Raw genomic sequence first — 18,750 nt, 5'->3', positions numbered from 1 at the left:
AGCCAGTTGTAGCTCAATCTTGGGTGTGTCATGACGTTGGCAGTGGGGGTAGGTTTATGACAGTCATAAATACCTCTTTCCCCCTTTTTCTCTCTCCCTACTATAACTGATGTGACATAAGAAAACCCCTTGGTTAACATAGAGATTCTGGGGACATCAGAAGGTGGGGGGAAATGAACTATATTCTGGTAATCCGACCAACTGAACATATGCGGTGGTACTTAAGGTATATTATGTCAGTTCGGTTGCCCTCTGACACATTCTCATCAATGATAGAATGACATAAACTCTACTGTGGAAAGTCTAAACGTCAGAGGTATGGGATTCACATGGAATTGTTGTTTAATTCAAATGTTTGAATATGAAATTATTTGTGAAGAGATTAAATGTAATTTTAGCTTCCAAATGAGAGATTTGTGTTTTCATAAGCTTGGCTTCTGCTCAACCAGGGGCCCGCCCCTGTGAAGAGACATGGGTTATAAACTTTTTAGACACACCCCTCTCCCTCCACTATAAAAGCCATTGACAAAAATATAACTTCCTGTTCCGGGTACATTTAGGATGACGATCCGATGTCAGAATGGTTCAGATAATAACTACAGAACTAAGCCAACATCAGCATGGACTTTGGTTGTAAATGGTATGAACTTTGAACTCGTATTCACTACCGAAGTGATACCTCCTAGCCGTTGAGTTGGCAACAGCTGCTACAAACGCAGGTTAGGAAGGACAGTCAGAGTATCCCGTCTACTACACACGACGTTACTCCAACGTGTCCAGTGACCACCAGAGACATTCTTCAAAGGACAGAGGACTCGGGTTGGCGATACGGTCTTCCATCTACCACCAACCTACTGAAGCGCAGCTCAGAGTAAATATTTATTGCATTTTCCTTTTTCAAATGGGCGGTAATTTAGAATGCATAAGATACTGTATTTACGATAGCACAGGTCGCCTATGTTCCAGTCTCCCGCTCTTTCACTAAAATCCCGCCCCTTTCCTTTGTGTAACAAGCTGTCATATCTATTCTGCCCGCTAGGGACGTTTTCTTTATGACGGCACTTTGTAATCAAGTTATGATTTAATTGTGTATGTGTGTTTCTGTGTGATTAGTTAGGTATTTAGTAAATAAATAATTAAACCCAATTTTGTATTGCTGATTCAACTTGTTAGCCAGGATTCTTGCAGATAACCAAGGATTTACCACTTTCAGATGAGACTGAATAAAATTACGATTAATGTGACTGCTATGGATGTAAAATATTACTAAATCTTTAAGAGTTTATTCGGAAGATAACAGCTCTATAAATATTCTTTTGTGGTGTCCCTCTCTAGTTAATTACATTTACCTGATTAGTTCAATCAGGTAATATTAATTACGGAGAAATTATTTTATAGAATAGCATGTCATAGCAATTAATCTGGCATAGTCAAAGACACGACAGGTGCAATGATCACGTTCCCGCATTGACTGACTGTGTGGAGGCTCATTGATTTAACGTTACGTTAGCCTACATGAAACACCAGTAAAGTAATAAAATATATAGCTGTCGGCTATATTAGCTACGACTTACCGTTTGTGCAGCTTCAAATGTCGAACAAAGTTACAAAGCCTACGTCTGTAATTTTCATCCTGCATGTTTTGCAAGTTGCAATCCGTTTTTTGTTGAACTAGCGCAGTCTGTATATCCGAAAATAACAATTTGGAGTATCATCTTTCCGAGGGCTCCATCTGAATTCACCCGCCAACGTCCCTCTGCAATGCAACGCACAACTTTTTCTCAGCTGGCACAATTTGATTGGCTGCTGTCCGATTCAAACTGTAATCCGTTAAATGCAGAGTTGATGCGCTGCACACTTTTTTTAATATCATCATTTTTAACATTTGGGCTTGGGGAGGGTATCAAGTCAGGTCGAGTCATAAGGCTCAAGTCCAAGTCAAGTCACGAGTCATTGGTGTTAAAGTCAAAGTCGAGTTGCAAGTCATCATATTTGTGATTCGAGTCTGACTCGAGTCCAAGTCATGTGACTCGAGTCCACACCTCTGAATAATACCGATGGCACAGGCAGATTAGCCACTCATCGCCAGATCCTTACAAGGCACCCTGATCTCCTTCCGCGATATCTCTGTCTCTATCTCCTGCGAATGACGGGGATGAGGGCCTTGTTGGGTGACTGGAGTAAATACCTCTCGTCTGACTCATTAAAGAAAAATTATTTGTCCAGTTCAAGGTGAGTAATCGTTGTTCTGATGTCCAGAAGCTCTTTTCGGTCATAAGAGACTGTAGCAGCAACATTATGTACAAAATAAGTTACAAACTAAATAACACGGTTGGTTAAGAGCCCATAAAACGGCAGCCATCCCTTCTGGCTCCATCTTCTACAAATTCCTAAATTTCCTGGAGTGCCCTGTAAGGGTGAAGGAGATTGAGGTGGCAAAAGTTAGAGTCGTCAATCGAATCTCCTATGCGGAGTTGATTTAAAAGAATTGCAAAAAGTAGTGAAGATATGGTAGTGGACGCACCAGAGCCTGTAGTAAATGTTTGCTGCCAGTCAAAAGATACCCTCTGTGTTAAAAAGGTGGATTTTGTGGCGTTCATTGCCACAGTTATAAACTGTACGGCACAAGTCTCAAAGAAATCTAATAAACTGGACATTATTGTGTCTGCGGCAGAACAGTTTTGGGGATTTTACACCTGAAGACTTGCAAGGGGTAATGGCGCCGGAAGACCCGCCCTTCCTGGTTTCCTTGAGCTTGTTTCCTTGATTTTTTAAAAATGTATTATGTATATTTTCTTATTTAGTTAAGTTTATTATTTTTGTCGTTTTTTAAAATAGTTTTGGTTGGTATTTTGGGGAATCCTGTTTCCTTCCCGCACAGTAGGTGGCAAATGCACATTAAATTATGCAATCGTCAAAATACCATAGACGACGAATAACTTCCTCTTTCGTCAGACCAATATGTCGGCGTTCAGGAGAGGTTTTGTTTGTGTTGGTTTGAGGTAAGTTGTCGAGCTATTAGCTAATTCACGTACTAAATTATAAGTGTGTCAAGTTTGACCTAATATAAACAGCCAGGCTATGTATGGCCGGTGTATTTCCAAAGGGTTAACGTTAATTTGCGTTTGGATATGTCGAAACAAAGCTAACTATGCGAGCTAGCTAACATTAGCTGGGTATATGATTGTTTGGCTAATGTTACTGTTCTTAGCTAACTAACGTTACTCTTGTCGTGGCTACTTCGTTACACGTAAGTTGTGGTATCTTGAAATGGCAATTCACTTCGTGATTTACATGTTTTTCTCTCTGTCCTCTAGCTATGCCTCAAACCTGGGGAGACTCAGTGGGGCGTTGGTGCGCCGACAAGTCATGAAATTCCCCAGGGTGATCCGGAAGAACTGGATATCTCTGTCTGCTATTGGTGGCCTATGTGCAGTGCCCTTCTCACAGGTTGTTTTACACATTTAAACGATATACAGTTAGCTAGTCATGCAGACTTGTAAGCCAGTTGTAGATTCCTTCATCAGTTTCATGTTCCAATTCAGTGGAAAACTGAACCAAAAATAAGACTAGCTAACCATCCATTGCTATTCCCTCTTCTAGAAACAAGACAACCTGTGTCATGAAGCCTTGGTCCGCAGGGCATCCTCTTTGGTCACAGATAGCACCAACACCTTCCTCTCTCAGACCACCCTGGCACTCGTAGACTCATTCACACAGTACGTTAAGGTAACCACTTTTTCACATTACCATGTGTTAGGAGACAATTAAACTTTGGTTCTGATGTTATACTTTGTATCCCATGCTATATAGAAGCTTTGCAGGAACATAAAACACGTTGATTCATTAGGATAGGACTTACCATAGCTGAGATCTTATTTTCAAGTTATCTGAAAAGTTCAATAAGGTCACGGACAGGTCAATGTTAATCCTTAGTCAATTGTGGCTCCAAATCACCTGTCTGGATTCTTAAATTCAACACATTTTGTTCAGTATTTCAATATAGCATGGTCATATTGTAATTACATGTTCAGGGCTGATGTAGAGCAGGGATGATTCAAATAAAAGTAACATTTATTAAAATTGTATTTTATTCAAGTTAGACATGTAATATACAAATTAGTCTGTGGAATATGTATTTACAGTAATTTAAGCTCAATAATTTGAAGTAGGGTGGTAATATTAACAAATCTGAATGCTTTATGCAAACCTGAGTTTGTAACAATTTGAAACAATTTATGAAATTAGAATAACTTTGTAAACATTTATGGAAATTAGTTATTTAATACACACCACACAGCACCTATACCAACACCATCTCACACACATCCTAACAGACTCACACTTCTCACTAAGTCTGAACTTCAACACAGAAGGCTACTAGTCTAAAAGCTTACTTCTAAGGTAGTTGAGGTAACCTGTTGGGTTACATTGTAATGTTATTTTTGGTTTTGATTAGTTACTCTTGGTCATGGGGGGTTTAACTGCAGCAATTAATTTGCCTAGGCACAGAAGAGACAGTGAGCTGCCTCCTAGCCAGCTTCACAGTAAGATAATGTAGATGGGACACATTTTCAATTCACTGGTATTTAGCTATGTTTTTATCGATTGTAGGGCTGTAGCTACTGAATTCTGGTAGTTTTTACTTTAAAGAATAAAACCATCACAATACAGCCAATGCCACGCAACGCTGCCTCTTGCCCGGCTTGTTGCCTCAGCCAACGGTGTCAAGCACTCCCACACAGCTAGCAGTTAGCACTTGTCATAGAAATGGGGGTGGCTAAAGGTAAATTTGGACAAATCCCTGACAACCCATACATCTCTGAAAACATCTGAATGACAGAAGCGAATTAAAAAACTATTTACCTTATATTTCAGTCAAAAGGCATCCGATGACTGTGAAACACCCTCAGGTCATTCCTGCACTGCTTGCCCATACAATGTTACATTGATCTTACTCTGACAGGTTGAGGAATACACGTCACAAATATTAACTCACCAATTTCGCGGGTTTCACAAAACAGATTTGAAAGTCCTTAGCACGGCACTTGCTTTATATTTGGGCTCATATTGTGTAAATATTATAATGTACAGTATTGGGATTTTTTTTGTCATGGGTAGCAACTGCCACATTGTTTTCAAAATATTTTTGTCTTAACTATCACATTGACATTTAACATTTTTGTAAAGTTCTTATTGTCCATTGTTTGTCACCTAACACCCTTCATATGTCACTAAAGTGATTATCATAGGCCAGTGTTCAGCATACTTCACTGTATTAGGGGAGAGTGGGGTATGTTTAGCCATTTACAATTCAGCATCACTACATCAGGGAAGTATAGAATTCTTTCTAACCAAGCTATCTACATATATTTCAGGATGTTGTGTATCCTTTCAGAAACATATGTTTCTGAAAACATAGCTTGTCCAAAAAAAAGTGGTCTCTTGGCACAACCGGTAATGGGTAAGTTAAGCATAGGGACAGGATAAGTTGAGCCGCCTTGGGATAAGTGGGTGCTGGTAGGTCAGTTTAATTAATGGAATGTCGGTTTGATATACAATATCTTAAATGTATGCCTGCATTCAGATATAGATTTCTGTTCAATATCATTTACCCTTACATTTCTTAACCAGTTGTCTGGGACAGGGATGTGCCAATTCATAGGAAATTTCTCTACATTTGAGGCTTCTAAGTCCATGTGAGTTTCTTGATAGGATTAGCAAGCTCTGACTCCATGGCATTGGATAAGACCTTGTGCGCTTCTGCTACTCTGTCATAGCCTCTCTTTCGCAAAGTACATGTTTTATTTTTGTCAGTTTCTCTTCAGTGTCATTAAGTAAAAATTATCTTGCTGCTGCTCAAATGGACTTCTCGCACTTCCTTGGCTGCTCTCTCAATGACCTCGAGGGGGGCTTGTTTTACTTCAGTATACATGGGGCGTGATGTTTTCTCTGTAACAATGCAAATCTTGAGTTCATTGCAAAAATACTATGCATATTATGCATAAAACAGACAAAATATAATCATAATTTGTATGGTGGCCTTTGGCTCAACTTACCCCCGGGCAAGCATTTTTACTATTAGCCCATACAGCTACCAGGATGCACTTTCATGATAGGTTTAGGACCTCATATTGTGGCTTATAGTTTTCTACATCAGTTGGGGTCTCTATCTACTTTGGATTAGATACAAGCATCATGAAACCTATAACACAGTACATTCGTTTGAGTTTGTGAAAATCATTTCTTTTTTAATTGACATGCGCTACATGACCAAAAGTATGCGGACACCTGCTCGTCGGACATTTCATTCCAAAATCATGGGCATTATTAATGGAGTTGGTTTCCCCCTTGCTGCTATAACAGCTTCCACTCTTCTGGGAGGGCTTTCCACTAGATGTTGGAACATTGCTGCGGGGGCTTGCTTCCATTCAGCCATGCACATTAGCGAGGTCGGCACTGATGTTAGGTGATTAGGCCTGGCTCACGTTCCAATTCATTCATTAGGTTTGACACACATAGCAGTACTGTAGCTGCACGAGCAGTGTATGCCATCACAGCAACGTTCACTTTAGTACACTCCACTTGTGTACACACAGTATGTACTTGCACGTGTTGGTTTGTGCGTCTGTCTGTTGGCCAGCTAGCTAATGTTTGCATTTTCTCTCTAGACTATACATACACTGGTGACCCTACACAAGCACTATGTTGCCTCAGGCAGCAAGCTGACCCCTGCGGAGGAGGACTCTGTGTGGCAAGTGATCGTTCGCCAGCGCCAGGAGGTAGGTGACATCAGTGGTTTAAGAGGTCAAAGGTCATGCACTACTCAGGCTGCCTCGTTAGCTTAGACTATTCCCTGTCAACATTCACCCGCTGTATTTGTTAATTTAATGTCACAGAAATGGAAAACAAGAGTTTTGTATGTATGTTTTTACCGGATGAGTAACTCCTGTCCTTATCCCATCTCTTGCCATCTTTGTCTAGGTGAGTGATTTGAGGGAGGACTGTAAGAGGTTTGAGTCTAACTGGATGATGGCCATCAACCTCTCTAAACTGGCAGCTGAAACGGCATACAACGCGGGTACTGTATCCTATGCACCTACTCCCACATTGGATCATAGAAAGTAGATTTGTTAGGATTTTTATGTTAACTTCAGGTTGACCCGCCTATACCCCTACCAGTTAGCCTGGGTACCAGCCTGTTTGTGCTATCATTTCACTCCTTTTCATGCCAAACATGACATGATGTCACAAACAGATCTGGGACCTGGCAACCTACCAGTGCTTCTGGGTCTATTGCAAGGAACATTTGCCAGTGTACTAACAACACAAGGTAATCTCTTGTTAAACCATCAATACGCCCTAAAATTACCCGCACAGCTGATATCAATTGCAACCTTTGGCCACCAATTTACCACTCCCTAAAGTGGATTTCCAGGTTCTTTTAGTTCTGATTGCTGCCAACATTTTAAGATTTTGCGCTCTTGTGTGTATAATCATCAGAACAAATGAATCCTACTTTTTAAACAGACTAAGGGCGACTTAATCTATTTGACAATCATTCCGTACAACTGAAATAAAGTATTTACTATTTTACCATGGAAAATCTACTGTGGTAATTTACCCTACATGTTGTATGAATGAAAAACTCATGTTTGTGCAGCCTCATTAATTTAGTTTCCAATTCATGTAATATTTTAATTACAATTTGTCATTAAAGCATAATTTCTTAGTCAATTGTGATGAGTTATATAATTTATTTGATCAAATGAAATGTAGTCTAAACTCAGCAAAAAAAGAAACAACGATTTTCAGCAAACTTAACGTGTAAATATTTGTATCAACAACTGAGACATAAACTGAACAAGTTCCACAGACATGTGACTAACGGAAATTGAATAATGTGTCCCTGAACAAAGGGGGGGTCAAAATCAAAAGTAACAGTCAGTATCTGGTGTGGCCACCAGCACAACAGTACTTAATGCAGCATCTCCTCCTCATGGACTGCACCAGATTTGCCAGTTCTTGCTGTGAGATGTTAGCCCACTCTTCCAACAAGGCACCTGCAAGTTCCTGGAAATTTCTGGGGGGAATGGACCTAGCCCTCACACTCTGATCCAACAGGTCCCAGACGTGCTCAATGGGATTGAGATCCGGGCTCTTCCCTAGCCATGGCAGAACACTTACATTCCTGTCTTGCAGGAAATCACATACAGAACGAGCAGTATGGCTGGTGGCATTGTCATGCTGGAGGGTCATGTCAGGATGAGCCTGCAGGGAGGATGTCTTCCCTGTAACGCACAGCGTTGAGATTACCTGCAATGACAACAAGCTCAGTCCGATGATGCTGTGACACACCGCTCCAGACTGTGACGGACCCTCCACCTCCAAATCGATCCCGCTCCAGAGTACAGGCCTCGGTGTAATGCTCATTCCTTCGACGATAAACGCGAATCCGACCATCGCCCCTGGTGAGACAAAACCTTGACTCGTCTGTGAAGAGAACTTTTTGCCTGTCCTGTTTGGTCCAGCGACGGTGGGTTTGTGCCCATAGGCGACGTTGTTGCCGGTGATGTTTGTTTGGTGAGGACCTGCCTTAAAACAGGCCTACAAGCCCTCAGTCCAGCCTCTCTCAGCCTATTGCAGACAGTTTGAGCACTGATGTTGGGATTGTGCGTTCCTGGTGTAACTTGGGCAGTTGTTGTTGCCATTCTGTACCTGTCCCGCAGGTGTGATGTTCGGATGTTCCCGATCCTGTGCAGCTGTTACACGTGGTTTGCCACTGCGAGGCCGATCAGCTGTCCGTCTTGTCTCCCTGTAGTGCTGTCTTAGGCGTCTCACAGTACGGACATTGCAATTTATTGCCCTGCCCACATCTGCAGTCCTCATGCCTCCTTGCAGCATGCCTAAGGCACGTTCACGCAGATGAGCAGGGACCCTGGACATCTTTCTTTTGGTGTTTTTCAGAGTCAGTAGAACGGCCTCTAGTAGAACGGCCTCTTTAGTGTCCTCAGTTTTCATAACTGTGACCTTAATTGCCTACCGTCTGTAAGCCGTTAGTGTCTTAAAGACCGTTCCACAGGTGCATGTTCATTAATTGTTTATGGTTCATTGAACAAGCATGGGAATCAGTGTTTAAACCCTTTACAATGAAGATCTGTGAAGTTATTTGGATTTTTACTAATTATCTTTGAAAGACCGTGTCTTGAAAAATGGACGTTTAATTTTTTTGCTGAGTTTACTTATTTCAAATGCCACACATTATTTTGTGATTTAAAAAAGTAAATAATAATAATTAAGATGAAAGGTTTGAATGAAGTATAGGCTTACTACTATATTCTGATGCTCCTGATAGGTCAATATTTCATTAGGGGTGGGAATAGAGAACCTAGACAACAAGTGTCCACCTGTGTCCGTTTTGGTCCTTGGTTGTAGACTGTGTGTTTTTTCAGGTGCCGATCAGGCGTCTGTGACAGCACAGACCAGCCTCCAGGTGGCGCAGTCTCATGTCGATCAGATCAGACAGCTCTCTATGGAGGCAGAGCAGAACCTAAAGGAGTCCAAAGCAGAGGAAAGTCAAAGGATCAAGCTACCTGCCGCCATGGAGGAAGAAGACATCCCTGAGGCATATCTGCGAGAGGACTAACTCTACTTTATTACATCCATTTCCACAGCTTTGAACCATTTACAGTCTTGTCCACCTTATTCTGTTTGTATGATGTGACTACTAGGCCACATGGACTTTACATTGATGCTGCCTGTATGGCAGCCTAGTGGTGAAACGCCTCTCGATGAACAGAATTTAGAGTGGAGGGGATTTTGTTGTTATGTCTGCTGATTAGATATTGATAAGTTTTGACTCAATCATGGGAACCAATTTGTGGGTCCAATACTTTGCATTGAGTGTGGGATATACGCTCTACAAATTAAATATTGTTATTTTATTGCTAATGTGAATATACTGCTGTCATATGTTTGTGTGCATTTAAGCAGAGAAGTGCAATTTGAGATTACAGCTTTCACTGCTGTCTTTTTAGATAAACTGCTAAAAGTACTTAATACATTAAGTGCTGGAAATACAAGTATTGTTATGACTCTAAAGGTAGCCAAAAGGTGCATGTGACTTTTTTTTTATTGCAGTCGGATCTTGTTTGTGTATCTATCAGTTATGTCAATTTTTAAATGCAAGTAAAAAAAGGTTGTCTTGTTACTAGTATGTAACATGCCAATAGAATAGCGTTTTGGTCTGGGCAGAAACACTTACATTTCTTATGCACTTTCTGCTAAAGTCAAATGTTGCCTTAAGTCCATGTTAAGTATTCTTATCTCAATTCTGAAGCGGGGTCCCAAATGAGTAGCAGCATGCTGTGTTCCCAGTGTCACAGCCTTTTTTATTTCTTTATGGCCAGTAGATGTTGCTGTGGGTTCATATAATATCCTTGCTGTGCAGCTCTCAACTCTGAATCTACTCATGCATGATGAGGTGCAAGCTTGGGAGGAATAAAGATACTCAATGTGAGTGGAAATTCAGACTAGGTTCTAGTGAATGAATGCAACACTTTATAGTGGTATTATTATAATGCACTCACTTTAGAGATCTCTCAGAAGTTATCTCTTTCAAATGGTGCCTATCTTTCCCATTCATTGAAGCGTACAACTTGATGGTCTTCGGTGTGAACTCATCTTGATATTAGAGTGCTGTTGAGGTTTAAAACGTCAGACCCTTTGAACCTGGGGTATACTATCACTTTAAGGCACAAAATCCATGGTATTTTCTCACTGTGATTCTATAAGGATTTAGCCTTAATGTGAAAAGCTGAGTGAAATGGTCTAGAACTCTAAAAGTAACTCAGCCTGAATAGAGTACAAAGTATAACTGTCCCTGGGGAAACATGTTGTCCAATGAAAACCTTGTAGGGATACAGAGAGTGTTAAGGGGCACCTAAGGAGCTGCAGAAGAACATTCGTCAATCCATCCATTCACTTGATAGTGTCCAGTTTGTTCCCTCTGTTTTCTAAATGACTTATTATGCTAAACAGTCTCAGACCTGCCCATGGCCAAGACAGACACGTGTATAAGGGCAGGAGAGATGGAGAGATGTATGGGGGGAGGAGACCCACAGAATAAAAGGATAAAGAGAGAAAGGGGGACCTGCACTTATTACACTGAGCTTCACTTCCATCAGCCCCTCCAATCCCCCTGGCACTCACTGAAGAGCCCTTGAGGCTTACTCAACATTCCTCAGAGAGACAAAGTGCTCTGTGAAAGAGAACAATGTGAACACGGATTGCAGGACGGGATGTTTATCCCAGCCACAGGACAACAGTTTTAAAAAGAAAACAAATCCACCATCAAAAATGTCATGGTTCTTGTTCAAAGTGAAAGGTTTTCTGTTACACAGCTCCTTTTCCTCTATCTCCCTCAGCTTCAATTTATTGCCTAATTTCATCAATTATGTTTTATAACAGGTGTATTATGGTCCCACCAGAGAATTTGTGTAACAAATGTGCCCTGGTGTCTGACAATGGTAGTGCAATTGTTTTACTTTTACCTTTAATAATGCTGCCTCTCAAAACAAACTATCCATGTTCCTGCTAAAAATATGTAGATGTGTTCTTTCATTAGCAAACCATGTGGGTAAGGTGATGACAAGAACATGCACAGCATTCATCAGACTAACATGGATCAGAGTGCAAAGTATTCATCTAAGATTAACAGGAGAGGACCTTAACTGCCGGTGCTGTTTCCGTTTGTGTGTGTGTGCTTGCGTGTTTGTATGGCCTATGTCCGGTGTAAAGTCTGGTAGGTGTGTTTGTTGTACTTAAGGGTAGAACTTGTGAAATGGGGTGATCAGGAGAAGAGGATTCTGCAGTCTGGTTCTAGATTATTTGCATAGCAACAAATGTATGTCTTTATAATGATATAGAGGGGAACATGCAAGCAGATAAGACACATTTTGGATTTTAAGTCACACACAAGTTCCATAAACTTAAAAATTGAGTTAGTATGGTAGATCTGAGGGTAAGAGTCACTTGCAAGGCCAGCTTCTTTTTGTATATTTTCCGTTGGCGAAGCAATAAACACACTGCACTGTGAACACACAATAATTTCATATACACTTGACTGCTTTATGAAATCCTAATATATGTCCTCATTGCATGAATTAAGGTATTGCATCAGTGGGAAAGGTTGTGTTGGAAAAAGTGAAGACACCTGAGGGATGTGAACGTAAAAAAAAAATATATATATAAACATTGAAGTTTGAGACAGCTAGAGGGGGAAATAGATTGAAATAGAACACGGGTTCGAGTTTCAGGTCTCAGTTGATCTAATCCATGACAGATGAGAAGGTCTTGAGCTGAATGAGTGCCTCTGCTCTCAGGCACATCGAGGTGAAAGCTCCCTGGGCTCTGCTGCTGGGGCTACTGACAGGCAGGCACAATGTTTCTGTAATGACAGCCACTCGCTACCCTGTGATGAGGGGTTGTGGGAGAGTTTGGTGAAACTTTGAAGTCATTGTATTTTGATGAGGCCATGAGGGTGGTGTAACCATAGATCATAAAATGAAACAAATGAAGCATGTATCTGTTCTACTTTTTCTCACCATCAAAACTCTCTGACAGACTGCTTAACAAGAAGACTGTACCAACTGTAAGCCTGCATCTGTGCAAGTAATAATGGCTCCGGGTGACTGGTATCTGGCCTAGTAGGCTATAAACATTCTCTCTTTTTTCACACAGTAGGATATCAGTGTCTGAGCACTTTATAACCACATTATTAATGGAATTTCATTACTAATCTGACAATGTATCTCTTAGAATCCAATACCAGGACATTGTGCTTTTTTTAAAAACAGTCTTCTTTTGTTGTGGTCGGAAAAGTATTCTTAGCATCTTTCACAATGACTAGGGCACTCTTTAAGATAGATTCTTCCCCCATCTCATAAATCAGATGGAAAGACATGCAGAACACATCCCAACACACACACACACACACCCTGGCCTGCCTCACACTGTGCCAGGGTGTGGATGAATAGGGTGTCAGGAGAGTAATTGTGTCCCTGGTGGCTCTTGAGAAGACAGAATATGAGACTCAAATTAAAGCACTGACCTGGTTAGGTTCCAGCCAAAAGGAGGGGTGCCCCCCACAATTGCTGTTTGCAAGGATTAGCTAGTTAATTTCTGAACGCCCCAATTAGACTTGGGGTGGTGTGTCCCAGTTGTTGAAGAACGGCAGGGGGACGGATGCACAGATTGGGTTTTTGGAGAGAGGTTATGGTGGGGGGATTACCAGTGGGGAACAGGGGATTAAGGCTGATGCTGGTCCTGAGTTAACTTGCCTTCAGAGAGAGGTGACTGGGCCAAACATGCATGGGAACAGGAAGGAATTCGGACATGGGGAGCAGAGATAGGCTTACAGCAATGGATGTGGACCACACTGGTACATGTGCCACGCTCATTGTGCTGCATTCTCCATGCTGTATATAACAATGTGTCTGATTAAAACCTCCACTTGCTTAGAATACAAGTTTGTGTAATATCCCTTTAACCAAAGATTTGTTACAACCCGCAAAATATGTTTAATCAGCAGTTGATCAAATTTCAGGTCATATTGTTACTCATGTCTCTTATATTGACCTCATTCAGAAAATCTTTATTAATTCTTCAGTTAATTAATGATAGGTAATGTGTTTTTACTTACCAATTACCACAGGGAAATTACCCCCGTTCAGAAACACATCTTATTTCATAGGCCTACTTAGTAAATGTGTACTTCAACTGTAGCATAAATGTATAAATCTTTATTTGCAATATGGATGACGTAATCTATATATTACACACATTTTTCAGGGATGGTGTGCTGGAGGATTGCTTCTCATTTGACTGTATCGCTGGAATCAGGTGAGCCCCCCTATTGGTGCTCTAGTGGTACAGTCCAATCGCAGTTTGGAGTTGTTGCTGAGGAGGTTTCGTAGTCCGGAGGACAGACAAGCGTGTTCGATGGAAGACGGCTCTACTTTCAAAATGTTCCTGCCTTGCCTAAGGAATTACCCGCTTTACAAAGGACAGCATGCTGTATTTATTGTTCTTCTGTACATCTTGACAGGTATGCTATACATTGTGAACGCTCGGTAACATTAGCCAATGTAAAAGATTTTGAGAAGTTCTGAGTGCAGCCAGTGAGAGCGAGGCAGCAAGCCGACTTGGGTCTCGTCTTACACAGTCTACAAAACATTCGTTGTATTAGTTTATTTGAGATTTGGACTGTATTGTTTCTATAAGAAAGGTTGACTTGTTTTTCGAATGCCATTAACGACTGTTCAAGGCAGGGGAACTTTTGTTGAGAAGTTTAGTGCTGGTATGGTGCCGCTGCCCGATGATGGTGTGATCCGCGGCTGCCATGGAAACATTCACATTGCCATAGGAAACCACTGAGGAGCAACGTTGAGGTAGATGCTCTTAATAAGCGGTGGGGCAATTTGAAGAGCCGCACGGTAACACATATGTTGCTCTCATCAGTACATTTTGGGGCCCTTAAGCGATATTTGGTTGGGCCTCCCCACCTCGCAGGCAAAACATAAAAGTTTGAAAGTTAATATCCTGCAATTCTACACATTATGCCATGGGGTGGAGTGAAAATTTTGCAGTTTTAAAGCAAGATTTTGCAGTTCTACACCATAGGAAGCTGCTGATGAGAGAACAGCTCATAATAACGGCCAGAATGGTGCAAATGGAATCATAAACATGGAATTCCGCTCCAGCTATTACCACAGGCCTGTTCTCCTCAATTAAGGTGCCACCAACCTCCTGTGTTCTACACTTTTTGCTATGGGCAAAAAGTGTAGTTTTGCCGCTAAAAATTGTAGTTTTGCCGCTAATTTCCTGCAATTCTACACATTTTGCCGTGTTAAATATTTCTGAGTGAGTGACAAGGTAAATGGGAGCCCCCTGGAGGTCAAGAACGTTCCAGTTGGTATTCGGCCATGATTACTACTAGTTTAGGTAGCTGGCTAAACTAACTTACCAATCAAAACATTATCTGACATGGCTAATTGAGTGACTGACATAATGACTGACATAACGAGAAAAGTTGCTGATTGATGCACAACCAAATTTTGAACTTGCACCTTGTGCATTCTACCATTCGATCTCTCAACCGTAAGTTGAGACCCCATAGGCAACCACTTATGTCGCGTATGCCAAGAGCCGGCCCATAGTTCTTTATCTTACCTGAAGATGTCTGAGCCAAACAGCCAATCCTTACGTTTTTTATTTCATTGAAGTTAATATCATTTTTGCATTTTTTTTTAAAAGTGCTCCAAACTAAGACTCGTTTTGGAGAGTGGAGACTATCTGCGCAACAGCAAGGAGACCCCTGGCTGCTCCTAGTATAAATTCCAGAATATAACATTGTCAGTCATCAGTGGTGTCTATGTCATAGAAGTAGGAACTAGGGATTCTCTGATGTATGTATTTGAGGAAAGTTATAAAGTTTCTTTGTGGACACCTGTCTCCATTTACTAGGCTGACAAAAATCAAACAATGGTCCCCCATGACAGAAGATGAAATAAACGTGTGGCAAATTGGTCCAATTGCTCTGCAATAGGTAGCACCTGCCACCGGTGTTGAAACAGTTGCTGTCAGGCAAGGGGACATAAGCTGATTGATTTAGGGTATGTGTGAAGTTTTATCAGTTTCTCCTCTCCTGGAATTATTGATATGCACTTTTGGTTGTTTTCAGTTCATTATTTTGGGTGATATTATTTTGTTGTTGTGCAGCCTGCCCTAAAGACGACTTTCCAAGAATAATTGAGAAGAAGTCTCTTTAGGGAAATCAATGATGCCCCAATATGGACCGTATGGTAGGTAGTTCTGTGATCATTGAACTCACCTCATACATGATAAATGGTGGGACATATTTTTTCCTGGTTCTTCATGAGCTAGAGACCCATTTCTGTTGTCTGTCTGGTTAATAGTCAATTAATTAATTTAGTAATTATTAAAGATGCCCTATGCAGAATCGCTCTGCCATTTCCTGGTTGCAAAAATTGCAGTTTGTGATAAAACATGCAAGTATAGTGTAGTGCACGTGTCAAACACATTCCACAGAGGGCTGAATTTCTGCGGGTTTACACTCCACATTTGTACTTGATTGATGAATTAAGGTCAATAATTAGTAAGATACTCCCCTCACCTGATTGTCTAGGTCTTAATTCAAAGGAAAAAACAAAAATCTGCAGACACTCTGCCCTCCATGGAATGAGTTTGACACCCCTGGTGTAAAGAATCGTTGTACCATCTAAACTGCTGTGAAATATATTTTCCATAACCAAAAATATGTATTTTCAGCTGTTTGAAGCTGATGTACAAAACCATTAGTAACATGCAAAATATGAAACTTAAAGTAAATATTCATCCTTTTTATATTGGTTTTGTGCTTCTCTGAGCGATGTTCTATCAATTCCTTGGGTCAATTCATGTTTTCACGTGTATCTGAGATGAGATGAGATGTTGGAGCAGGCAGAAATGTGTCCGGTATGACGTAGCATTGAGATAAAGCCACTCTCACTACACTAAAAGTGAATAGGAATACGACTTTTAGATTGCGGAAATGTCTATCATACGTGTCAGATTTCAATATTGGCCGATGTCATAATGTCTGCTCTCGAATGAGCCATTGATCATAATTTTGCGATATTTCTACTTTGAGGAATATCATTTAACAGAGGGTCTAACATATTTATCCTATTTGTCTGCCTCTTCAGTCCAGAGTGCATTGCATGGTGCTGTTGCGAATGTCAGACTCCACTCTGTGAGGCACATCGAGCTGCAGGTTGAAAATGGTGTGTTTGTATTCCTAAATTGATAGCTGTAAAATTGCTTAAACAAATTGCACTAACTAGCTACTTCACATGCTGATATTGACTTTGGTATTATTGTATGTAGCTACGTTTGCTAGCTAGCTACCTAGCAGTGCATTGTTGGTTTTGTAGTCAACTTGAGCTGCAACAGATTTACACAATGATTTTCATATATTGTTGCCAACCTTATTATAAAAATAAAAAAAATTAACAAAATATTGTTCTCACATATTAGTGTAAATTATAGTTATGAGTGGTTTTGGGTGGATTTTTCCTTTAAGAACGGGAAGCATAGAAATGGCGCACACAGAACATATCTACCGCTTTTTAGACTTGCTTTTAATGAGAACAACAGATCTTTAACTCACATTTCTATGTGAATTTGGTGCAGATGCTCCTGTTCAAGATCCATATTGACTCACTCAATCTCTCTCACACACACACACACAGAGGCGTCTCCAGCCAGCATGTGACCTTGGGTCCGATGAGGTGGGACAGCCTCCCCAGGTGGCCCAGGCAAGGCCATTAGCTGCTGTGTTCTGACTGACTGATGGCAACAGTGGAAGGGGAGGAACCGTTAAAATACCACAGGGGAGCGGGGGATTACTGCCGGCATTCCTTCTCTAATATCACTGGTGACTGCTGTGTCTCTGTTCCCTCTGTTCTAGGAGAATCCTCTCTTCCTTTCCTCCTCTATTCTTAATTATATAGTCAGCCTCTGTCTATCTTGTCTCCTTCCCCTTTTGTCAGTGTGTCTGCCTGCTTATTGCCTTGGATCGATGAGGGCACTGATGTGACTTGGGAATTGAAACATTAGTAGCCCAATCCTTTTACTGACCCCACACTCTCAATGCATCACTGTTGTCTCTAAAGTATTTGTATGTCATTGATGGTAGGCATTACAAGACAACAGACAGAATGTTAGATGGAATTTTATTGTTTGACCTGTAGTAACATTAAGACAGCATTTTGTGGCTGTTGCGCTGTGTAGGGCAGGCCAGGGGCTTCTAGGGAGAAAGAGGGGAAGCTGAATAAATCATGTTCTCTTCACATGGAGCCTTTCATCTACTTAGGTGTCAATGTTCCCACAAGCAGACCCCCCCCCCCCCCCTCGTCTCCGTTCCTACTGCTGCCGGTTGGCTTGTAATAGGCAGGTGGGCGATTCCACGCCAGGATAGCCTGAAAATATCTAATTGTTCTGGCAGTTCTCACATAATCTTAATTGGGAATAAGGATATTTGACATGCTTTGTATCACAAACGATATTTGGGGAAAAATTATAATGAAAATGGCAATTTTTTCTAGGCCCTTTTTTATACATTTACATGTAAGACCCTTGGTGATATTATACTCCTTATAGTGTGCTGTAAAATATAGAGTATACTAGATTCTGGGAGAAAAAAAATCACATTTGTCACATTTATTAAACATTTAAAATATATCTCAAGTATCCTTTTAGATTTTTTTACACATTTATTAGTTCCAAATAAGACTATCAACAATTACAGAAAGAATGTTCTTGTTTCCAGTTCCAATGCTTCTACAATATCACCCGTTTGCCAAAATTAAATAGATAGATCCCAAATATCATGACACTCTGGGGCTTTCTTTTTCACTATATAAATACATTTTTCAAGAGCTGGTCTTGATGTTCATTATTTTAACCAATGACCAAGTGAGGGGAACTGACTTTAACTGGAGAGCAGTTAAACATCTAGCTTATAATAGACAGGTCAACCATTTTATTTTCTCTCCTATTTAAAGAGATATTCTGTAGTTAAACATTTAGGATGCAAAGTCTAGGGACTAGTGACATTGGGGTAAGGGTGATCTCTGAGATATAGCGCAGGACTGAGCTCCAAAACTTGATCTCAGCACACTCCCACAA

At 40.8% G+C, this 18,750-nt stretch overlaps 2 protein-coding genes across 3 annotated transcripts in view; both read left to right on the top strand.

Moving 5' to 3' along the window:
* The first annotated feature begins 2,874 nt into the window (after positions 1-2,874).
* diablob (diablo, IAP-binding mitochondrial protein b) lies at positions 2,875-10,530 on the top strand. The gene is made up of 6 exons (XM_071338430.1): positions 2,875-3,002; positions 3,318-3,450; positions 3,604-3,729; positions 6,672-6,782; positions 6,985-7,081; positions 9,453-10,530. Exons 1-6 carry the CDS (start codon positions 2,962-2,964, stop codon positions 9,644-9,646), a joined length of 702 nt encoding a protein of 233 aa, XP_071194531.1. The 5' UTR covers positions 2,875-2,961; the 3' UTR covers positions 9,647-10,530.
* Positions 10,531-13,873: 3,343 nt separating this feature from the next.
* The window catches only part of nectin3b (nectin cell adhesion molecule 3b), a 94,046-nt gene continuing 89,169 nt past the window's right edge, over positions 13,874-18,750 (top strand). For both annotated transcript variants that reach the window (XM_071338429.1, XM_071338428.1), the window contains exon 1: positions 13,874-14,107. In XM_071338429.1, coding sequence (XP_071194530.1) covers positions 14,002-14,107 — 106 coding nt within the window. In that variant the 5' untranslated portion in view covers positions 13,874-14,001. The remainder of the gene's footprint in view (positions 14,108-18,750) is intronic.

This window comes from Salvelinus alpinus, chromosome 13 (genome assembly GCF_045679555.1).
Source record: "Salvelinus alpinus chromosome 13, SLU_Salpinus.1, whole genome shotgun sequence".
In the NCBI taxonomy this organism is placed as follows: domain Eukaryota; kingdom Metazoa; phylum Chordata; class Actinopteri; order Salmoniformes; family Salmonidae; genus Salvelinus; species Salvelinus alpinus.
This window is presented reverse-complemented; position numbering and strand designations above follow the sequence as displayed.

Coding starts and splice junctions, on each gene's coding strand:
- diablob (XM_071338430.1), top strand. CDS start 2,962: ATGTCGGCGTTCAGGAGAGGTTTTGTTTGTGTTGGTTTGAG. Junction 3,003..3,317: donor TTTGTTTGTGTTGGTTTGAG/GTAAGTTGTCGA, acceptor TCTGTCCTCTAG/CTATGCCTCAAACCTGGGGA. Junction 7,082..9,452: donor TGAAACGGCATACAACGCGG/GTACTGTATCCT, acceptor GTGTTTTTTCAG/GTGCCGATCAGGCGTCTGTG.